This window comes from Lygodium microphyllum, chromosome 11 (genome assembly GCF_053477565.2).
Source record: "Lygodium microphyllum isolate KBCC chromosome 11, Lygodium_microphyllum_v1.1.10, whole genome shotgun sequence".
NCBI classification, from domain to species: domain Eukaryota; kingdom Viridiplantae; phylum Streptophyta; class Polypodiopsida; order Schizaeales; family Lygodiaceae; genus Lygodium; species Lygodium microphyllum.
The window spans coordinates 114,463,031-114,484,454 of record NC_141145.1 but is presented as its reverse complement, the minus strand read 5'-3'; the positions used below and the strand labels follow the sequence as shown (position 1 = coordinate 114,484,454).

The 21,424-nt window shown below is 38.1% G+C and overlaps 1 protein-coding gene and 1 pseudogene across 1 annotated transcript; both read right to left on the bottom strand.

Annotated features, from left to right (window-relative positions):
* Positions 1-530: 530 nt before the first annotated feature.
* LOC148029259 (fe(II)/2-oxoglutarate-dependent dioxygenase 4-like) lies at positions 531-2,610 on the bottom strand. The gene is made up of 4 exons (XM_087688684.1): positions 2,261-2,610; positions 1,851-2,083; positions 1,232-1,565; positions 531-1,017 (listed from the first exon to the last, which is right to left on the bottom strand). Exons 1-4 carry the CDS (start codon positions 2,573-2,575, stop codon positions 748-750), a joined length of 1,152 nt encoding a protein of 383 aa, XP_087544810.1. The 5' UTR covers positions 2,576-2,610; the 3' UTR covers positions 531-747.
* Positions 2,611-9,722: 7,112 nt separating this feature from the next.
* LOC148029258 (uncharacterized) lies at positions 9,723-10,292 on the bottom strand (annotated as a pseudogene).
* Between the last annotated feature and the right edge of the window lie 11,132 nt (positions 10,293-21,424).

Here is a 21,424-nt window from a genome sequence, read left to right as displayed (position 1 = left end):
GAAGACTCTTGATCATGTGACATTATATAAGACCTCAAGAACTTGAGAGAGAGATTGAGAGAGAAAAGATTGCTTTTGCAATCATGAAGCTAAAACTTTAATTGTTCGTTTTCTATTGTGACTAAGTCATTGGTCGGCCCACCCACTTAATAATTTTGGGATTTGTCCTTTCACACTTAAACTTTGTTTCCCTCCTCTTTGTTTTCATGAAGTCTGAAATATCTTTTGGTGCGGACACACACACACACACACTCTCTCTCTCTCTCTCTCTCTCTCTGCTTTTCAGTACATGGGCTCTAGAAAGATTCAAAATGTAATGATAGTATGAGATTTTAAACACCTTGATTATTTGTTGGAATATTTAATTTTCATCGGCACAGGTGAGGTCTCTCTTTGGTGGGTATCACATTGATATTAACTAAAATAAATTCATTGGCCATGGACAAAGATAGTTGCTCCCACACTTTGACTACGTTTTATAACTCAGTCTAGAATTTTTTTGTGTGTGTAAGCCTCAACATCATGCATAGAGAGAGAACGAGAGAGAGACACACACTGAAGTCGCAAAATTTCTCAAATGTATTAAGTAGAATGTCTAACTTCAGTGCTAATGCTAGATTCCGGAGCTCCGGAGAACACCGGGGTACCTAGGGAATTAACTTACGTAAGGTGTGAGCGAGTGAAATTTGGCCACGATGTACTTATTTCATCCAAAATACTGGTATCCACGGAAGCTTATCCAAGCAATCAAGCTTTCCCTGGTTTGTCATAGCTGGCGCCGGCAAAGTTGAGAGTGGCCTTATAAAGGGGCAGATCGGTGGTGTAATAATTGTACAAGTATTCCCCGAATGTTATCTCTCTGAATATCGCCGGGTGCTCGTCATCAATCAAGCATGGATGAGGGGCAATCTTGGTATCCTCGCTGGGCCCGAAATTTGCAGCCAAGGAGGTTCTAGGGAGAGTGGTGTTGGTGATCACTCGATGCTCCACACTTTTGTACCTTGCATTTGTAAGTATCTGCGATCGAGAGAAACTGTACTTCAGTATGTCTACAATAATTAAAGTTTTGTCGGGGTCAAAAGTAGTAGCGACGCTATGCGAGGATCAGACATGAAGTTCAAATAATCATGGTAACTAAGAGAAACCATGGTAGAGATATTCTGGCCATCACAACAGGTTATGGGAGATAGTGATTATAGTAAATCGGTTACAGTTAAAATGGAATTCATACCTCGATTTGGTCTGCCAGGTTGATGATGAAGGCGTTAGCGATGGGGTCGACGGGGACCCATTTGTCGCCCTTACGGACCTGGAGGCCCGCGATCTCATCGGAAAGAAGGATGGTGAAGCTGCTAATGTCGGAGTGAGCACTGAGGCCGTAGGTGAGGCTGGGGTCCGGGCAGGGCGGGTAGAAGTTGATGGTGAGCACCAGGCGCTCGATGCCGGGCAGGGGCCTGCCCGAGACCTCCACTGTATGGGAGTCCAGGCCCAGGCTCTCGAAGATGGCGTCATACAGCCAGCGGGCGAGCCTCTCCAGGGTGGACGCGTACTCCTGCACCTCTTTCCTGCAGAAATACGATCAGAACGCGAAACGTGAGTGATCAAATTCCCGTTGGAGTAAGTGTTTCTCCATTACAGCTGTCTGCGTGCATCTTTGTCCGCCTCGAGCTGAATGGATGATCAGTTCACTGGATAGGATAATTAGAATGTCAACATATTCTAGCCAGGAATCAGGGTTTTTATATTTACCTTACACTCAGTGCGCCAGCTGAAGCACAGAGAAAATCATTATATGTCAGTCTGATTAAAGGGAGCCTAGAGGCTGGGCCAGAAAGAGTAGTGTTATATACCTGATGACCACTGGAGCTTCCTTGAAGCCATCACAGACGCCCGGGCGGCGGCGGATGATGAGTGCGTCTTTCCAGTCCTGCGCCTTGCCAGAACCCACCCGATAGCCCGTCGTGAAGGTAACCCCTGCGTCCGCGCTGTGCGAAGGGTAGATCTTCTTCTCGGATGCCGGCAGCTCGTAGAACTTGCGGACGGCCGCCTTGATGCGCTGGATGTCCACCCCGTGATTCAGCACCTGCAACAATATCGACCACGACTATGATTCAGCCACCAGATCGTCGTCGTCGACGACGATTTCAGGCTAAGCGCTAGCGTCGCAATGCGTTAATGTTGTAGTGCAACGATGTAAAGAGAGTTAGCTGTGGCGTTAACACAGAATTATGGACGTCTAGAACAGATGAAGCTAATTTACTTGGAAGAATCCCCACTCCTCGCAGGCCTCTCCGATCTGCTTCACGAGCTGCGCCCGCTTCTCCGGATCCTCGACGCCGGCATGCGCGATCCCGGCCAGGTCCAGCACGGGGATGGCCTGCTCGGTGCAGAGAGGCTCGGCGCTGGGCCGAAGCTCGGGCGTGCACACGTAGTCCTTGGGCACCTCGTTGAGCCCCTCGTCCAACATCTCCTTCACCCCTTTCACCTGCTCTCTCCCGGCCGCGCTCCCTCCCAACGTTGATCTCTTGGCCGCCGCCGCGGCCTGATCTTGCTGCTGCGCCCGCCCCGGAGCCATACCAGCCGTCAAATTCTTGACGTAATATCTTCTTTAGATTGATCGTCAAATTCGTGACGTAATATCTTCTTTACATTGATCGGCCGCCCCTCAGCTAATAAGTCTACCTAAGTCGTCCTTACAAAGTTACACCTTCGCCTTTCATCATCTTTCTACGTTGGATATATATATATGTATATATATATTATATATATATATATATATGCTTTTCCGACCCGTCACCAGCAGGCCACGATACGGAAGCTTTCCCGAATCCCGACGCCTCCACCGCGCTATCCAGCCCCGGAAGGTTTAAGGCTCACTGCCCCTTTATCTCGCCGTCAATGTCGAGTCGTGGGCTCGTGGCTCTTGCCCCCCGCATTTGACTTTGGAAAACCGTGGTCCCCGGTGGTTTTTTACTCTTGGAACTTGGAAGTTTCAAAAGCCTTTCTTGGTACGATTAAAGAAACCCGACTCCCAATCTACAAAAGTACATTGTTGCCAATGGGGGGTTCAAATGTGAAGACACCCTTGGGAGCAAGCCTGCTTTTTGATGTTCATGGATGCCCTTCATGAGTATTTTAGGAGACATTCTAAAATCATAGTTCCCCTTCATTTTGCCCATTGTGATGTGGAAGAAAAAAAAGCCTCCTTCAAAATTTAATTTTTCAAAAATTTAAGGATAAATTAGTGCAATTGTGTAGCGAAAGGTATCTGTAGATTCGAATTCCCCACATCTCAATCACTTAAAAAGTCAAGCTCTAAAACTGTTATAGGTAACTACAATTAGTACTTAAGACTTAGAATATCAAAATATCCAAGGTAATCAATCACTTTGACATGCCATTAGAAACCACAAAAGGAAAAAGACTCACTAAAGAATGAAGGTACCCAACATCATACAACTTGCATTGCTCAAACATCATATATCCTGAGTTCTTTGGCATCTTGTCAAATCTCAAAAACTCGATCCCATTCCACATCATCTAGTTTTAACACAATATTAGTGAGTTTGGGAATCTTCCAATTCCCATTTTTTGAATACTAAAAAGGTGACACCCAAATAACATGCCCATAAGTTTCTCAAAACTATATGATATGACCTATCATTGAAAAGCGCTTGAAAAATGAAATCTATTGAGCTATAAAGCACTTGATTTGGAGTTATAGTGTTCAAGTTATGACAAATCCAAAGATTTGACTACATGTCCCAAACTTATGGGAAATTCCCATCCAATGTTTTGATCGACATAGATGTTCTTCTTGCATCCTTAATCATATTTTGTCGTGAGAAACCTCTTTCACATGCCATAGTGCTTGCTGGAATAACAATAGTAGCTTGCCATAGCTTCATTATATTAGGAAAGCTTTCTTGCCATTCTTTCATTAATGAAAATGCTCTCCATGCTTCTTTCATTGTAAACCCTTCACAATTCAAGCGAAGAGTCTCGGTAAACATAAACAACTCTCGTTCACAAGTTTTTCTATCAACCAAGGGATATAATGGCTCATCTCCTTCCTCACATGGTTGAAGATGTTGTATCAACTTATCAAGCCATCTCTTAGCATTCTTCTCTCTAATTTCATCATCTTGAGCATAAAAGCATGGGCTAAAAAGCTTTACAACATTAAAGAGTAGAAGATTAGGAAAACCAGCATTTAGACTATCTATCAAACATTGCACATAGTCCATTGCTAGTTGCATGCAAGATTTAAAAGTACCATCAATGTGTGGCCTTATCATTGGATTTTCTTGCTTTGCAACATCATTTTTCTTCCCATTAGATGCATCATCTTTGTCTTTACCTTTAGGAAGTGGCCTATATATCAGGTCATGTCTATGTATATAGCCATCCTTATCAACCATTTCCAAGTATCCTTTTTTAGAGCATTCCAAGAACTTAGATAAGTATGTGGTATCTTCTGCAAAATACATGGGTCTAAAAAAGCAATGCTTGAGCTTTGATATAACCACATCAATAGCACTTCCAATGGATGTTAGATCCACCATTTCTTCTTGAAATTTTAGACTCAAGAAATTCAATTCTTTTAAGATATCGGCCATCATATGAATGCAAAACTGCACAACAAAATGCCTTGCTTTATTGCACCAATCCATCAACTTTTCATTTTTCCAAGTTGTTAAGATAGCAGGCATTAAGACAATAAGTCTTTCCATGACTTGTCCACGTGAAAGCCATCTAACTGCATGAATTTGTAACAGTCGATGTGCATCTAATTGCATAATCTCTAAAAGTGGCATCAATTCATTGTTTCTTTTAGATGAGTTATTGATCCATGAGTACACTTTGTTTGCTAGCTTCTGTATAAATAGAAGCTTTGGAAATATTTTGCAAGCATCTCCAGCAGCCAAAGCTTCTCGATGTGCAATACAATGCACTGCTATTAAATTTGGCAAGTCTTTTCTAAGCAGCCCAACAACCCCTGTCTCATGTCCAACCATACATGATGCCCCATCAGTTGCCAAGCTAACCATTCTTCGCTTGGATAGACCTCTTGCATCAAGAAACCGCATCAAAGCATCATAGATGGTCTTTCCTTTTCCATCTGTTAGTGTCATAATACCCATAAAACTTGATTGCTTACATCCCACACCTTTGCATGCAAGATAAGTACCATATACTATCAAATGCATCTCAAGTCCTCTATCTGTACTCTCATCCAACATCACTGAGAAATATGGAGATTCTAGCATCGATACAATCTGCATTTCCAACAACTGACTTGACATTGCCAAAAGGAACTCAATGCCTGCGTATCGACTTGTATAAGAAGAGTACTATGTAGTCCTTGGCATATTTGGAACATTTAGAGACATAGCCAAGTCACAAAGATCTTCAAATGAGGCTATTGAGTTGTCCTTCTTGGCAACATAATACATTAATTTCATGGTAGTGATGATCCTTGCCTTATTTGCATCATCTATTGATGCAATGTGTACTAGAATGGGCTTTGCTTTCTTTTCCACTGCACAAGTGTACTTGGCCATTGTCATCTTATGGCCACTAGACAAGGCATGTACCTTGATCGCATCATGTTGCATAGTGATACATCCATCTCCTATACCCCATGGACCAGATATTTTGTACATTTCGCACCATTCACATTTCATAACTCCTTTTTCGCCATCCTCCAAAACATATTTGAGCCAAGGAAACTTTTCTTTCCATTGGGCTCTGAATTTTCTTATTGAACCTTGTTTTTGCTCTCCTTCGGCATTTGAAGCATTACTTGCATTTCCCAAAGAAGGTTCCCCTTCCAAGCCATGCATATTACTTGCATTTTGTGTGGAAGACGACCCTTCCAAGCCATGCATATCTAAATCCTCTTGGAAATCATCATTAAGATCAAAATCAAGAGGACAAGTAGTAGCTTCCTCAAGAGCCGGAGAGGGAACTACCCAACCAAACATTGCTTTCAAAGTCTTTTGCCTGTTCATTTTTTTGGGTGCCATTGAGAATCTATACTAAAACACATACATTATAAAGCATTAATTTGCATGAACTATTATTATAATGCTTAAAAAAATCAGCGATGAAGATTAGATCTCATACCTTGATCTCAAAAGTAAGAATATCGTATGGTCAAAGCCCTTTGAGATTATAGATCACCTTCTTTCCACAAAGTCACTATCCGCAAAAGCACACCCTCAATATCCAATGGAAAGTCCTATAAGATGAAGACCACATCAAATTTAGATACACTTGTGTTTACAACCTCTCTATTCATTACAATTTACAATCAATATAATGAATAAATGTAAATTGTATTAGGCTCATTAAAAATTAAAACTATGGACCATGACCATTGCTGGTCCTTGATCAATATCCTAGTATTTGATCTCTAATTACCAGTTAGCAGCTGGTCTATAGTACAGAGTCCTACAGACTCCAGAGTCGCTATATTCAGCTCGTGTGTGTGGGTGTGATGCCCCCGGACGCTTGTATGCGGAAAAATGCACACACACACACACGTCACACACACACACACACTCTCTCTCTCTCTCTCTCTCGTCACGGACTCACGTGTGTCTGGTCTGTGAGACTGTGTGTCTAACAAGCCTTCGAAGTTCAAAGTTCTCCCCCTCGAAATTCTCCCCCTTCAGTGTTGACTGTTGCGGGCCGTGAAACTGGTGCAGTGGCGCCTGAAAAACTGGGAATATGCGGAGTCTGGACATGGCCGTTGGTCGCGACTCCCTGGAGCTTGGTAGGCTGGTCAGTGGTAGCACTGCCGATTCGCCGAATCAATGGGCAATGGCACCCTCCACAAACCCTGCGCGCCTGCAGGGCCGCAGGCTACCGAGCTACAACAATAGTGCTGTAGCTTGAGCCTTGCACTGCCCCGACTTGTCCAATGTCCACTATCGCCTCTATGGCTCCCCCCTTCTTCCCCATTCGCGACCTGTCGCCTCCCCCTTCTTCCCCGTCCAATGTCGCCTCCAGGCTCCCCCTTCTTCCCCATCCGCGACCTGTCGCCTCCCCCTTCTTCCCCATCCTTTACAAGGAATCAGGAGACTCGAGAGCAATGTAATAGGCTCATGAGTCATGAGTCATGACTCCATCACAGCACAGGGACCAGGGTATCAAGCATAGGGTATCAATCTGTCACCATTAATCGAGGTCCAAGAGCCTATCTAGTTTGAACTTCGTAATGTGGCATGATGCATCGTGTAACAAAAGTGAACTCGCAAGACTGAGCATACCTTATATGAGGTAGACAGCGGCTAGTCTCGAGTCACTATCGACTCTCCAGACTCCATAGTCCAGACTTGAAGGCTCACTGTTCACTACTCCAGAGTCCAAACTTCGAAGGCTCAATCTGCAGGTCACGACTCACCAGGTGTACCGTGCATGTATTTCAATCACGATTTGTGAGGTTGGAAGTTGGAACCCTAACTTCTAAGAATCAGAAGTTAGAACGATAGTAGTTACTAGTAACTTGTAAGTACTATCCAGTGGGTAATGGGCATTAGGGCCTAGGCAATGGACAATGGGCATTGGGCACCGGACAGTGGGCACCCGAAGTTATTTAGTAACTTGTATCAAATTCAACTTGCAGTTTTTAACTCTACCCGTCAAAATGACGCCCATGTGAAATATATACACTTCAATGGTGACGGTCATATTAAAATCATGAAAGTAAAATACGTGCTATGGACCCAAAATCGTCAAAATGACGCCCATGTGAAATATATACACTTCAATGGTGATGGTCATATTAAAATCATGAAAGTAAAATACGTGCTATGGACCCAAAAACGTGCATGACACCCTTCAAAAAGCAGGCTTGCTTGGGAGTTGGGGCTCTTTATTTAAACAACATGAAAATCAAGTTTTCGGAAGACTTTTGGTGAAGTGGATCTATTGTCATGTGGGCCTTCTAGTTTTCAAGACCAAAGCTTACTCTTGATCTTTACGGTCTAAGCATTACCAAGGCAGACTTATTTCCAATGCTACACAACCTTACCCTCATTACAATTTGCACCACATGATTAGATGAAACTATGTAATCTATATAGTTGACATGCACTATGCTTCTCATGTAGCTCACGATCTCCTTTTTGTCACCATTTTGGATGACCCCACCCATAGCATTGATTTGGTAGTATGATGTTCATCTCAATGTTTGAGGAAAATATAGGGCGCTATGCATTATGAACATCTTAATCTCAATGTTTGAGGTAAGATAAATTTTTAAAATATCTTTTTGATCCAATCTAATGGATGTTTCTACAGCTATATCCTTTGACTATAATATCAATGGATGGAGTAGCTTATTCTAGAAACTTCAACTACTAATAGATGTGTGCTTATTTACATATGATATTAATTCTATTGAATTGGATGTGGTTCTAACCATATATAAGAAAAAGGAAATACTTCTTTTAGATTATGCATTGGATGAACAATATTTACAAGTTTTTATTGAAGGGCCTGAAACTGTTGTGGAAAAATACCATGAATGTTTAGAGAGAGGGCATGTAAAGGAAAGAGAGAGAGAGAGAGAGAGAGAGAGAGCCTAAAGGAAGAGTTTGAAGTGAAGGCCAAGGCGAGTGCCAAGAAAATCTCAAGGGAGAAGAAGAAGCCCTAAGGAGAGCTTCAAGATAGCAAGCATGCATCTTTGAGCCTCGAGGTAAGCCCTTTCCTCTCCCTCTTTCCTTTCCACATTGGGGGGAGGGGAGATATATATATATATATATATATATATAGAGAGAGAGAGAGATGGAAATAAAGAAAGGAAAGAAAGAAATATTAACAACTTCTAAGGCCAAAATCAACCTATGAGACAAAATCAAGTACAATTTTGATCCTCACTAGATATCAAAATGTGACATGTTGGAGTATGGTCCGTGATGTAGTGTGAAAGAAGCTAAGGTGATGTGTAAGAAAAAATAGTGCTCATGTAGGGATACAAAGGGAGGATGAGATAGTACATGTCTAGTTGTTTAGTTGAAAGATGCTTGCATATCTAGTTCCAACCAATAAGGATCAGTGGGTAGAGTATGTCATATATCCTGGATTAAATAATTTTAAGATAGCATCTAGTCTAGGCCTTCAACTATGTTAGTTGCCACTCATATTGTTGGCATATCTCCCTCATCTCTTTAATGTATTATTTGTTCTGATACCCCTATATCCATGGACGATACGTTGTCGAAGGATTCTGAAAGCAAAGTCGCGACCACAGAGGACTTTGAATAATTTCAGGATAGAAGGTCAATTTAGCATATCAAAGTTAATTTGAAAGCTCTATTTCTGCATCATTTTTTTAGTCTCTAAAACTATAAATAACCAGGGTACATTCATGCGCAACATTAGTAATATGAGGAGCTTCTTTCAAAACATCAATAGGCTAACTTCATCTTCAAAGGCAAACTGCATAATACAAAGAGAATTTTGTTGGGTAAACTCAACATGATCTTGCAAGTGATCAAATCCAAGCCCTTCAAGTGAGATGACAAAGGCTAAGCTTTCATCTCCTGCTACTCACAAATTCCACTATTCTAGAAGCTGAAAGGTACTTGATAAAAGGAGATGGTGGCTGAAGAGACCATCTAGAAGTAGAGTATACATAGATCCTTAAAGACTTCATAACTGGAGCTCTAGACACACCAGTAACTTGGCAACGGCAAAACACCAAAGGAAAAAGTCTGTGCAGTAAGTCCCAACCTTACCACAGCCACGTTATGAGTCTTACAAACCCTGGCATGTTTGTGAGCTCTCTTCTCTCTTCTCCAGCATCTTTAAGATTTTTCTAATGGTTTCTGATGAAGCTTCCTGGATCTGTGCACAAAAGGTCATGGTGGATCTGTTTAAAAGCACTGCAAAAGCTCACAGCACCGGTTGGGCCAAGCTTTTCCTCCACTGATGCTCTTAGGCGTGTCCAAAAAAAATATCTTCACTTTTTTTAATGCTTTCCATTCTCTACTGCGATAGCTTGCCCATCCCTAACCGGAGTTTGAATGAAAGAAAATCTTTCACTGCTGCTCTCCGGCATGCTTGATTGGGAAATATTATTATCTTCATAGTAAGATGCAGAACGAACTCATGGAAAGAGATCTAGCAGACGAAAGAATTGTTGATCGTCCATCTCCTTCGCTGTTTCGAAGCGAAAAGACTGGTGTGTGTACTCAGCAATGTGGAAGTCTGGAAGATCTTGCAATGTTTCGAAAGAATCTTCTAGAACTTAAGATCAGTTGCTTGGCTAGCAAAATGACTCCCAGGGTCGTCATTGTTACTGCGTCATCGACTTCATCTTCCTAGTTATCATCTTCGTCTCGACTGATGCTTCGCCTTCAACTTCATCAACTTTGTCTTTGCCTTCAGCTTCGTCAACTTCGGCTTCGGCTTCAGTTTCAGCTTCCTCTCCAATCCTTTCTTCTCGTAGTCTTCTCCCATCGATTGATCAGTAAGAACAAAAGTATTATCTGAACATGTCGAACTGCGCGGGCGTGTGAGAGGAGCAATGTGAGAGGAGTGATCTGAGCCGAGTCGCTCCCTCCAGAAGCCTGTGTATTGAATTTTTCTTTTGTTTTTCACTATGGCCCGATCTCTTAAGGAACCGAATTGCTCCTCCTTTCGCCTTCTGATTTTTCCCAAATTTTTGAAAACACAATCATTCCTTTCTTTTCTTCAGCCGTAGAGTACCGTCCCTCTTCTCCCCCAGATTGCAGAGCACTCTCCTTCCTCTCTCTCCTCTATCGATTCATTAGCCACCACTGCCGAATTTTCCTGCGCCACCGAATCCTTTGTTTCTCCTATGCTCTGTTCGTCCCTCCTTCCCCAGATTTCTGCGCCCGTATTGTCCTCCTTTTTTCCCTTTTTTCAGACTCCTTGCCTTTTCCCTCTCACTTTTCGATTCAAAAAGCTCCCTTTTTAAAAATAGCCATTTGCTTTTCTTCCTTTTTTAGACCCTCTGAATCCTGCAATAAGACTGTGCTTGGCAGCTGGATGATGTCGAACATTCACCACTGTCCTGTAAAGAGATATCGCAACCGCATCATTCAGAACGGATTCACCAAAAACAAGGGCATAAAGATTCACATCAGTCCCGAGTTCTTGAAAAATGGCAAGAACTGTTACTGGATCTGTGGCAGTGGTCCTACACTACCACATGCTTTCAAGCAAAGAACATAAGTTACAGCATCTGCAGACACACCCCCTTGTTGCATAAGCTTGAAACATGTGAGCACTTCCTCACCAAAACCATGTTCGGAGTAGCCTGTAATGAGGCAAGAGACTGCATCACGAATGGGTAAGTTGTTGAAAACATGATGCGCTTCCGCAAGGGAGCCAAATTTCCCATACATATCCACAAGAGAGTTGCCCACCAAGGGGCTACAAGCGCCACATTTACCATAGATACTAATAAGTGTGCTATTAACAAAAGCTTCTGAAGTGAAGCCCTTCATGTGAGCATCTATACTCATACGCAGAGAATAAATGTAATCACAACAACTAAATATGTACAAAGTACCAAATCCCATGCACAACTTTTGGGTGGTTTACACACCTCGAATGCGCAGCAATACGACAACGTTGCTCTCATCTCCTCTCCTCTTTGAATTTTCACCCCTCTTAGTGTACGTGTCATGTGTGTGGTCACTATCATGAAGATATATACATATATACTCTATATTTTTGTTTGTGGAGAGAGAAGTTTCCTTTCTACATTGTTGTTTATGTATCTCTTTCTTTTCTCTCTCATGTCTTTCTTTGTGTCCTCTACCCTCCCCTCTCTCTCTCTCTCTCTCTCTCTCTCTCTCTCTCTCTTCTAACAAGGTTCAAGTTTATTTGCAAAATTTTATTGTTGCCCCATTTTTTGAGAGAATAGTTTGGTGAAAGTCTCTTGTATGACTATTTTTAACCTCAAAATTTCCTTAATGGAGAGAGAGAGAGAGAGAGGTGGTTTCTTTATATGTTTTAATTTATCATTTTTATGCTTTTTAAAAGTCAATTATTATCTCATAAATCGGCATTTTATGAAGTCTATTATTGTATGTACTCAATGAATATATTAAAATATTATAATTTTAAATTTGAAATTTTTAAATTATATTACTTTTAAAAATATCTTGATTCACTTTAACTACATGATCTTTTATAATATTTTTCCATATTTTGAGAAGATATATACTTTCATGGAAGAAGAAATATATGATTTAGAGACATACTTTAATATGAGAGATATGGTTAAGAGCTTTCATAGCATAAGCAATATACGTACAAGGAAGGAAAGAAAAAAAAGAATAAGATGAATAAGGCTTTCCCTAATCTTCTTAATTTTTCCTTTCTTTGAGATGGAAGAATATGGAGTTTTGTTTAGTCCTATTTATAGTTTGTATCTAAAGGTCTTTATTTTAATATCTAGTATGATTAGGTTCTTCTTCTTTTTGTTCTTATTATCTCAGCATGCTTAGTGTGTACCTCAAACACTAGATTCATTACAATAGCTAATGCACCCTAATTTTCATTGAAAATGGTGATGACATATGATTGTGCAACACCCAAATCAGTTAAAAGGCATCTAAGCCAAATACACTCAATGGTAGCTCTGAAAGTTACCCATGTACTTCGTTTCACAAATAAAAGAAGTGAGCATAGAGGGTTGCTTGTTGCTTAACCATAATATATATGAGATACGAAGCATAAAGTAAAAACCATTTGTGGATACATTAGTGTCATGTAACTAGTCTAGTGAGAATCCAAAAAGGCATGTAAATCTGGTGGTAATGATATTCTCTTGGGATAAAATAGCCCAAAATACTGAGTATCACTCAAGCACTAAAAGATGCACTTCACTACATGCCAATGCTTGGTGTTTGAGCTATGCATAAACGTACTCATCTGGAATACTACAAACTACATATTAGGCCTCATAACGCATACATTAATCAAACATCCAATAGACTACTAATAAAGAAATCAATCTCTGATATCATGAAGGTTCAAGTTATAACCTATCTCCATAGGAGTAGCAATAGACTTGCAATCTTCAAGAATAAATCTCTACAATAATGTCTCAGCATGCTTTGTTTGATACAAAGTAATACTTCCATCATATTGCTTGAGAATTAAATGCCAAAATAATTATGTAAGAGACACAAATCTAACATATTAAAAGCTGAATTCAACTCAACCTTAAAATCAATAATATGTCTCATTAGGACCAATGAGAGTAGCATGTCACTAATATAAACCACAATGATTGGAGGTACATCACCTTCATGCCCAATATATAAAGTGCTCTCACTTTGGACTATTTTGAAAGCCACATGCAATCAAGTATGTATATATCTTCTCATACCAAGCTTGAGGTTCTTATTTTAGACCATACAATAGCTTTTTCAATCTACACATGGCTTTCTGACCTATTTTTGCAAATAACCATGAGACTAAAGAACATACACTTTCTCATGTAAATCTCCACTTTAAAATGCATTTTAATGTCCAATTGATGTACATTCCAACCATTATGAGTTGCTAATGCACATGTGCTCTGAATAGTTGTTAGAGGGTAAGTGAGAGAAAATATCTCATCAAAATCAATACCCTTTTGTCAAGCATAACTATTTTCCAAAGATTACATTTTTTAGTTATCAATGCTACCATTTGGTTTGAAGTTTAACTTATAAACCCACTTGGTGCCCATAGCCTTCTTCTAGGGGGAAAATCACATCAAAATCAAGCATTACTTTTTATAATAGAATTATAGTGAGATTGTGTAGCAAGCATCCAATTATTTGAACTTTATGCCTCTTCAAAAGACATAGCCTCTTCCTCATTATGCAAACTAGAAACAACCAATGCATAACAATTTGATGCATCAAAGGCACTACGAGAGCTTGAATGAGTATGATAGCCAATGGTGTATCCAACTTACTATCATGCAGAGTCTACACCAACCACTTTGACATAGTCCTAGACCCCTTAATCTTTACTCTCTCATCAAAATGTGCATCATTCATATCTACATTAGAAATAGGTTGACTCATATTATTATGAGAAATCTGCATAGGCTGAAAAACCATCTCATTTGGTATTGCATGTGATTGCACACCATTGAAAAGAGGTAACAAAGTATCATAGATATCTTATGAGCATACACTTATCTCTTTTGTACGTAAAAGTAAAGATTGAACACAATCTTTCACAAAGACAATGTCATGACTAACCGAGATAGCATCCTTTTTGTGAACTTATAACCTTTTCTTTCATTACTATAATACATTTTATAGCATAAGCCAAGAAATTAGAAACACACAAGTGAGCCACAAATGGCTTGTTTCCGTACCAAGCCTCATATGGAGTGATAGGCTGCAAGCCATAGAGGGACACTTGTTAAGTACATAGCCCCAGCAAAACTAGAAACACATAAGTGAGCCACAAATGGCTTGTTTCCATACCAAGCCTCATACTGTGTGATAGGCTCCAAACCATAGAGGGACACTTGTTAAGTACATAGGCTACATATAAAATAGCTTCAAGCTAGAAACTATATGGTAAATCTTGACTCTTAATAATGCATTGTGCCATCCCCTTGTGTGATCTTTTATTTCTTTCAATTACACCATTTTGTTGTGGTGTATATGACATTATACATTTCAGTTTTATTCCATATTCAATCATATATACATTAAATTTCTTAGACATATACTTCTCTCCTTGATCAAAATGGAGAGTGTCCACTTTTCATCTTGATAAAATTTTAGCCATGATGACAAATAGTTTGAAGCAAAAAAATAATTTGGACTTAGCTCGATGTGTACAATCTATATTTTGCAAATAGTTCTCATTGAACTATCTTTTATGGAGATAAAAAACGCTGTATTTTTCCCAATATGTAGCCTCCAAAAATGCATTCTCCACATGCCTCGAGTAGATAATGAGGACACCATATCATATTTCTGTAGACATAACAAACTAGCAAAATTCAAATGACCAAAATGTACATGCCAAAGTTTTGCATTTGAAATACCCTACAAATCTAGAATTGTATATGCCACGTCTTTTTATACATTTACCATAATCATTGACCTTGTATAACCCATGACATAGTGCACCAAATGGAATAATCGTATCACCACAAGAGAGATTATGGAACTATATTATCATCACAACAAACTCCACAATCAAGCGAGTTTTGGTAAATGCAAAAACTAACAACAAATCCTTCTTGATCTTTGGTACATATAAAGCATCCATAAGTGTTAAAGTACTATCATTTACAATAGTAGGCACAATTGTTTCAACTCCTTTAACAATATAAGAGGAGTTATTAGCACATTTCATAGGACTATCCTTAGGGGTAGGCTCTAGAGAAGTAAATAGACAGCATAAAGAAGTAAAATGCTTCATGGCACCACTTTCAAAGTATCATACATTAAAATCTACAATAGACATGCATAAATCATGTGAAAGGGGTCATAAATATATTATACACTAAATATCCACTTTGTATCCTACATAATATTTGGAGATTTTGACTTAGAATGAGAGACACTTGCAACAACCATACTAGCCTTTTCTTTGTTAGTTTCTTTTGTAACCAATCATTTGGGAAAATATGGACTAAAAAAGGATCCTTTAGTAGCTTAAGAGTTAATGACTCTCCTTAGAGTTAATGATAAGAGATATGAACCAAAAGTCCTGTTTCATCATCAATGAAGATATCCAAACTAGGAACACAATTGAAAAATATGTCTTCTTCATAAGCATAATTTGCTAATGAATCGGCAAAATAATTCCAATATCATGGAATCAACTGAGGGAAACTCTTGCAAACTCATCAATCAAGTTAATCGAAGTGTGATAATACATACAAAGAATGGGATTCCGTATTGTGTACATCCCATTCAACTAATTCAAAATGAACTGAGAATCCCCTTTTACTAGTAACTAGGTGAATACCACCTTTCCTAGTAGTATTCAGTCCCATGATTAGGGCTTTATATTATGTCATATTATTAATAAATCCTTTCCCAAAGTAGATAGCTAATTTCACCATCATTACACAATAGGGATCTCTAATGACTATCCCAATACTCCCTTTTTTACTGGGACCCCTGGATGCTCCATCAAAATATAAGATATATGCCCATAAAGGGTTCATGCATTTGGCCATCACGGCTACAAGAAAAGTCAAAGTCAAAGAAGCTACAAGCAAAGTAAAGAGTGACAAAGCAAGCAAAATGAAGAACAACATGTTGTATGAGCTCAGAAGAAAATTCAATGTAATGTCAAGCCATAAGTCAAACCCATATGAGATCCCAAAAGCTATGTATCCTAAGATTTATGAAATAGTTCAACAAGTCATGCCAAGTCATAACAATGTACCCATCTCAAACTCACTGAGAAAGAAGACCAAAATGACCTCACAAAGAAGACTAGAGCACAAGATAATGATGAACAAGTCAAAGATAAAGAGCCTGAAGACCAAAAGGAGTCCAAGAAGATCAAAGATACCCAAAAGATTGGGAAAAGCAAAGGATGCCAAAGAAGCATGAAGAAGATAAAGAAATTTGTACTACTGAGAACAAAGAAATTTTCCATAGCGGGTCTTTATTTCCCATAGTGGATCTAAAAGCTCTTACCAAAGATGTAAAGTTTCAAGCCTTAACTTGACTAGGCTGCCAAAGAGCTAGTCTCTCGGGCCATATCATCATGAAGGGGGGGAAAAAGACAAAAAGGGTAGAGACTCATCATTTGAGGGGGGTATTGAGAATAGCAAATGATGCTTGCCCATAGAGGCTAGATGTATGCCATGAAGAGGCTAGAAGATAGACAAATGATGTATGCTCTAGGAAGAGATGTTCAGAATCCCATATGCACAGTGAGAAGAGTGGTACTATCCAAAAATCTATAAAGGCATGTACTTAGTTGATACTCATTACAAGGTAATGGAACTATCAGTTTGAGTCATTGTCCATCTTACACAAGAATGTGTTTATAAGTCTAAGCTAATCTATCTTGGAACTTAATTCACTTGTGTAATAGTTAGTCTATCTAAGTCTATGTCATCATGAGTTGTATATTCATATTCTATCCTTCATAGTTCCTGCCATGCTCTAGATATGCGTTTTTTGACAACCATTGCATCCTCTTCTTGTACCACATTAGGGGAGTTTTGAGGTCTCGAAAATGCTATGTAAGCAATCCTAGAGAGAGAAAATATTCTAATAAATAAAATCATTTTTTGGATTGTTAAAAACTTTCATATTTTGGTAAGTAAATATATAAAAAATTATTGATGAGTCATTGTTGTGATATTATTGTGGTCACATCAAACCTAAAAACCTAGGCCGCCATAAAGGTGACAAAGATTGTCATAATGAAGATCTTACTCATCCTCATTAAAGTAAAAAATAATATATCAATTTGAATTTTGTTTAATGTTTGATTACTTCCCTCCATTCTCACTTTCTTATTTCTTTCCCATCCTTATTGTTTCTTCTTTGTTTCTCTTCTTGTTTCTAATTCGTATATTTTTTCAATCCAATCTTCTAATAGCATCCTTAGCTATGGATCTGTCATCCAATGATCTCTGTAGCTCTAGTAAAAGGACTCTCTATCATCTTCATATTGAGTTGGATAGTGAGTAAGAGCCAATAAGGAAGATAACAAAGCCCATTACTATTATAGAGTCTACGAAATATATACTCATGTTTGAAGGAAAGAATAAACTTGATCTTTGGTTAGATGGTAGGCTATATCCCAAAGATTCTAGCAAAAATAACACTCCGCCTTTCTATAATAGCTCTTCATTGTTGAGGTTCATTGGTGATGGTTATAATGGGTTTCTAAGCTATACACTTAACTTGGTTGCAGAAAAGAATGTCCTCAAATTGAAGAACCATCTTTTATCAAAACATAACAATGAGTTACTTCAGAAGCTAGAAGGCTATCAACAAAGGATTCATTTGTTAGAGAAATGCATCAAATATTATAAACGAAAGCAAACTATTTTAGGACTTCAAAATCAACAAAAAGCTCTTAAAAATATTGAGAGTCTTAGACGAGCAGAAGGTGATTGTAGTAAAATAATCCAAGTATCAAGGTATATTTTTTTTCACTTTAAAAATATAAAATATGACTTTATTTATAATTAATTGTATTGATTTGTGATGTTGATTTTGTTTAGATCTCTTTTTTAATTGAATGCAAGTGAAAGAGATTCTTTGAAAGCATCTTAGTTTTATTATCATCTTCTTTCTTTAGTAGTTTCAAAAGATATTTTAGAGAAGAAGAAATTTAAAAAGGCAAAGAAACAAAGCTTGGAGTCATTTATAAAGGATCTCTCTTTGGATATTAAGTCAGTGCATAAGACACTAGATAATACGAGATGCTTATATACAACTTTTCTAGCTTTTATAATCAAATGTGAAGCAAGGATAAGTACGTAATTGTATACTTTCAAGGCCATGTGTGATTAGAACTATTAGATAGAGAGTGAATAACAAAGTAATGGAGATTTTGGGTAAGTCTTTCCATATGAAGGCTAGCTTCAAGGGCAAAAAAAAGGAAGTTGTATTCAATGAATTTAACAATACTTTCCTTGACTTGTCTACCCTACAATTCTTGATGATTAGATTCTATGACTTGTCACTAGAAGAGAAACAAGGAGTTGCTAGATTTGTGGTTAAACTTGATGAAAGTGAGATTCTAAAATGTACAAAACTAGAGAGGGTCTCTATTACCTTGATGAATAGAGCACTTTCATCAAATCATTACAATCACTCAATGTCATTTAATATTCAATCAAAACACATCTGGTGGCTACGAACACTCAAAGTAGATACAGAGGATTTTGATATATTGTATTAGGTTTTTCATCGAACACCAATACCTGATGCTATGAAGAGACATGTAGGAGAACAGCTATTTGTTGAAGGATTTGGAAACTATAAGATTGAGTGTCACATAGCTGGTGACTAAAAGACACTTAAATGTATGTACAATGTATCAAAGGGAGTCAATTCTAGATCTCCTTACCTATATTACATATCCCCAACCATAGAGTTGAACTCAAGCAATTGGAATAGAGCACCTTCTAGGCACAACAAGGATCCACAATTTAAGCCAATCCTAGATATTCATTTAGTGAATGCCCATATCTGTACACTTCATACGCTTTGTAGGATAATTGAAAAGCTTGTTCTTCTTTATATAGGATTTGTATGGAAACTGAAGTCATTACCAGGTAGAATAGATACTATAACAAAGATTGAAAAAGTCTTATTTCAATTGGTTTGCATGGTGGTAATGTTGTTATTAAATCGGATTTTCAAAAATCTAAGGATGGCAATTGTACTATCCTCAAAAAGCCATCTATTGGTGGAGTGGAGGCTAGAAGGTTCCTAGACTTTTATAGGAGACTTGGTAAGGTAAACTCTAGGAATGGTGGCTCAACTATTAGATTGAATCAATGGAATTGTCTACATAATGCAGTTAAGGATTATGGTGATAATAGACAAGCTCAGAATAGAAAAGCCAATGTTTGGGAAATGCTAGATAAAGTATTCTTTTATTGTGATAAAACAGAGTGGAATGATGATGATATCAAAGACTTCAAAAACCAATTGAACCTTTTTTAAAAAGTAATGACAGAAGCTTGGGATAATCAACACTTCACTCACTATATGGTAATAAGTTTACATATCTATGTATCTTTATTGTCTGACACATATAGGATTTTCTAATTGAATTTCTTTATTTGTTATCTATGCAAGCACATTTTATACAACCATGCTCTATATTTTATCAAGAAATATGGATCTCTATTCATTTGGTCAACCCAAGGGATAGAAAAATCACATTATCAAGCAAGAACAAAATACTTTAGACATACAAGAAATGGATGTGAAAGATACAAAGAAAACAGTCTATTAGAGGTCTTTCAATGGTTTTACATACAAATTTGGCACAAATTCAAGCTCAAAGGCACAATCCCATCATGTAATACATCATCTTTGGCAATGACTATATCAATTGTTACCCAAAGAAAAAAAGAGGGATATTTAAACTCTTGTGAAAAAATCAAAGATGTTTTGAATGGTTATAAACTAGACAAAGAGATGAAAAAATATGGGTTTCAAGAATCCCTTAATATCTTTTATTCTGACTCTGTTGTTGCAGAAGAGTCTTTAGTTTCAGGGAATTCACTAGGTCCTCTAAAGGAATCTTTTGTTTCATCCCACTCTACATTTGAGGAATTGTTGTTTCCTACAGCTTCAAATTCTTGGTGACTCCTACATGGAAGAGCAAATAAGAGGCAAGAAATCCAAAGTATCCTGCCCTAGATTCATTGTATCCTGGCAGGAAGCCAAAAACTCTTACAGCCTATTCCTTCTCCACCAAAATTATCTTGTCTGAACCTCTATTGAAAGCTTGGGATCCAATCACCTTAGAGATAGCTTTCAAAGCCATCATTGGTAAGCTTGGAGAGCTTGACAACTTGCTATGATAAATTGCAATTGTTTGATTATTTAAGCTTCCAATATAATGACCAAGGCCTTAACTTTTGCCAAGCTTCAATGACCTTGAGGCCTTGGCTCTTTCAAGAAAGTTGTTTGCATCTTCGATTTCTATCTACACAATAAACCACAATAGTATAAGATGTTAGTAGACATGCATAACATACTCTAATATAAATCACAATTGATATCTTAGAATTATCTTTCATACCTTAGGGTTTTCATCTTCTTCAAGAAGACTATTATTATATATATTTATTGAAATTTTGGATTTCTCCTCTAATGGAGACTTCAATTTCTCTTCATACCCCATGTTATCAATACCAAGTCTCTATTGAATTTGTAAGTACTCTTTCTCTATAGGTATTCACCTCTTTTCATATTCCACGATTTGATTAATACAATAATGCAAGGCTACAGAACTGACTTGAAAATTCTCTCCCTCAATATCAAGAGTTACTAGCAATTCCTCTTCATAACCTATAAAATTCTTATGATTTTGACCCCATGCAACAAGGATTTCCAAGCAGTAATCTTCTCTAAGATAAAAAAGATATTGGATATCATTTAGCAATATATATCTCTTTTTTTTAATGAGATGACTGGGAAACGTTGGGACACATTTAAGAGGACCTGTTTCAATCTCTGTACTCAACTCTATCTCCTTTTCTTCCACTTTTGTAATGTTCTCACTTTTAAACAAAGCAACATTAAATCCTTGCACTAACTGGTTCTCAATATCCTCCTAAAACATTTCACCCTTCTCTTCAACTTCTTTGTCTTTGCATGCAATATCCTTCATCTTCTTCTCTTGTATTGTATTTGAAGAACAATTATTCATATATTAAAGATATACAAGAAATCCAATATCCTTCTGT